At 35.0% G+C, this 1,991-nt stretch overlaps 1 protein-coding gene across 2 annotated transcripts in view; it reads left to right on the top strand.

The window, feature by feature from the left end:
• The window catches only part of miga2 (mitoguardin 2), a gene marked incomplete in the record, with an annotated part of 15,685 nt that overhangs the window by 10,451 nt on the left and 3,243 nt on the right, over positions 1-1,991 (top strand). For both annotated transcript variants that reach the window (XM_014006578.1, XM_014006577.1), the window contains 3 exon segments: positions 180-252; positions 1,203-1,289; positions 1,390-1,488. In XM_014006578.1, coding sequence (XP_013862032.1) covers positions 180-252; positions 1,203-1,289; positions 1,390-1,488 — 259 coding nt within the window.

The raw sequence follows: 1,991 nt of genomic DNA, 5'->3' as shown, positions 1-1,991 counted from the left end.
GACGTGACATGTTCGTACGAACCCTTTGTACGAACAAAAGTAAGAGAAATTTAGGATAAGAATACGAACATGTTCTTGCATGAGGCTCATTGTTATGGGAAATAAATAGATTTTTGCTACTTCAAATGTACAGAGGAGAACAGGTTCAATCTGTTTTTTTTTATTTATTTTTTTATTAGGACTGATTTACTTGAATGCTATAATGACCAAGATTTCCTTGCCAAGCTCCACTGTGTGAGACAAGCGTTCCAGGTATGTTTCTGCTCCCAACACTAAAGCATTGATCACTTCTTTTTTGGACAAATGCAAACAGACGGAATCAATAAGTTATTTTTGTAAATCCTAAGGCTCTTGTTTACAGCAGTGCAGGAGATCAAATGCTCCACATAGCAGCTTATGGCAGACGAATGGAAATGATGACTTTTGTGAATTTTTGCATTCTTTGTCATTCTGTTGTAAGATCAAAGAACACATAAGAAGCATATCTAAAATAGTCAATATATTAGTCGTATACAGTCTTGTATAACGTACCTGAAAGTGATACTTGAGTAAAAGTACAAAATGACATTGGTAAATGTTAAAGTCTCCTCTAAGAATATTACTTGAGTAAAAGCCTTAAAGTATCTGCTTTTTTTTTGTACCTAAGTATCAAAAGTAAATTTCTGACATAAAATGTACTTAAGTAATAAAAGTAAAAGTATTGAGTAACAATAAGTGGCTAGATTTTTCCAAAATATATTTATTGAGAGGTGACTTATTCAAAATATATTTTTTCTAAAGACGTGCAGCTTTGATTAGTTGTATCCAAACTACATACAGTATCAGAATGATATATACAGTATTTATACTTCTCATCCAACCACAATTAAATTCACTCGATCCAGGAGCCACAGTTTATCAGGATAATATTTTTAAACGATAACAAACCGAAATGAAATAGCAACAACTTTCTACTTCTTAGCTTTTTTAAACAATGTAAGGAGTAAAAAGTACAGATAATTGTGTAAAAATGTAATGAGTAAAAGTAAAACGTATGCTGAAAAATAATTACTCAAGTAAAGTACAAATAACTAAAATTTCTACTTAAGTACAATAACAAAGTATTTGTACTTATTTACATTACAACTCTGGTCGCATAGTAAAAACTGGCCAAGTATTTGTGGAAAAAATAAAGAGATCAAATAATAAATTGCTATTTCCAGGTTCTGTTGTTAGATGAAACTCATCGCACCTTTTTTATGGAGACTGGGAAACAGATGATAACAGGGCTGATGGTAAAGGCCAACAAGGTAAAAAAAAAAAAAACTTGACTAAACCCATCCTGGAAACACCTCTGCTTCTACTGACACATTTTCAGATTCAAAGAAATTTTTGTTGTTTGTCTTTTAGAGCACCAAAGCCTTCTTAGAGAGCTATGAAGACATGCTGCTGTACACTCAGAGAGAAGAAACGTGGCCCATCACTAAGCTGGAGCTGGAGGGACGAGGGGTGAGTGGTCCTTAGGCTCTTTATCCACCGGCACCTGTCGACAGAAATGCATGCAGGAGCCTTTGTAGGAACATTTTTGTGCGTTACGTTTTAAGTCCGAGTCTGGTTATTCATGTATAACTTGTTGTACACGACCAACCAGGTGTGAATAAACCCCCAGTAGTCACAGTGGTACTGGTGTTAACTAGCTTCACTTGACTTGAAACATAAAGTTCACTCAGCTGTCAATAATTAGTCTTTATTTTTTACTTCTTACTTTCTTGGCTCTTTAAAGGCACAGTGTGTAGGATTTTGTCAGTTCTTTTAGCCGAAATTGAGATAATCACTAATGACAATAATTAAAAAACATGTCTAATCATTGCAGACAAAGACCTTGTTTTATTATTTTTACCTTAAAAAAAGCTGTTTATATCTCCATGGTCGCGGGTCGCCACTACAGGCAGCCGCCATCTTGCACCGCCATCTTGTCTACGAAGGCTCATGATGACAAACTGCGGTGGCGG

This window comes from Austrofundulus limnaeus, unplaced genomic scaffold (genome assembly GCF_001266775.1).
Source record: "Austrofundulus limnaeus strain Quisiro unplaced genomic scaffold, Austrofundulus_limnaeus-1.0 Scaffold36, whole genome shotgun sequence".
Taxonomy (NCBI): domain Eukaryota; kingdom Metazoa; phylum Chordata; class Actinopteri; order Cyprinodontiformes; family Rivulidae; genus Austrofundulus; species Austrofundulus limnaeus.
The sequence above is the reverse complement of the archived record's forward strand: the minus strand, read 5'-3'. Positions and strand labels throughout refer to the sequence as shown.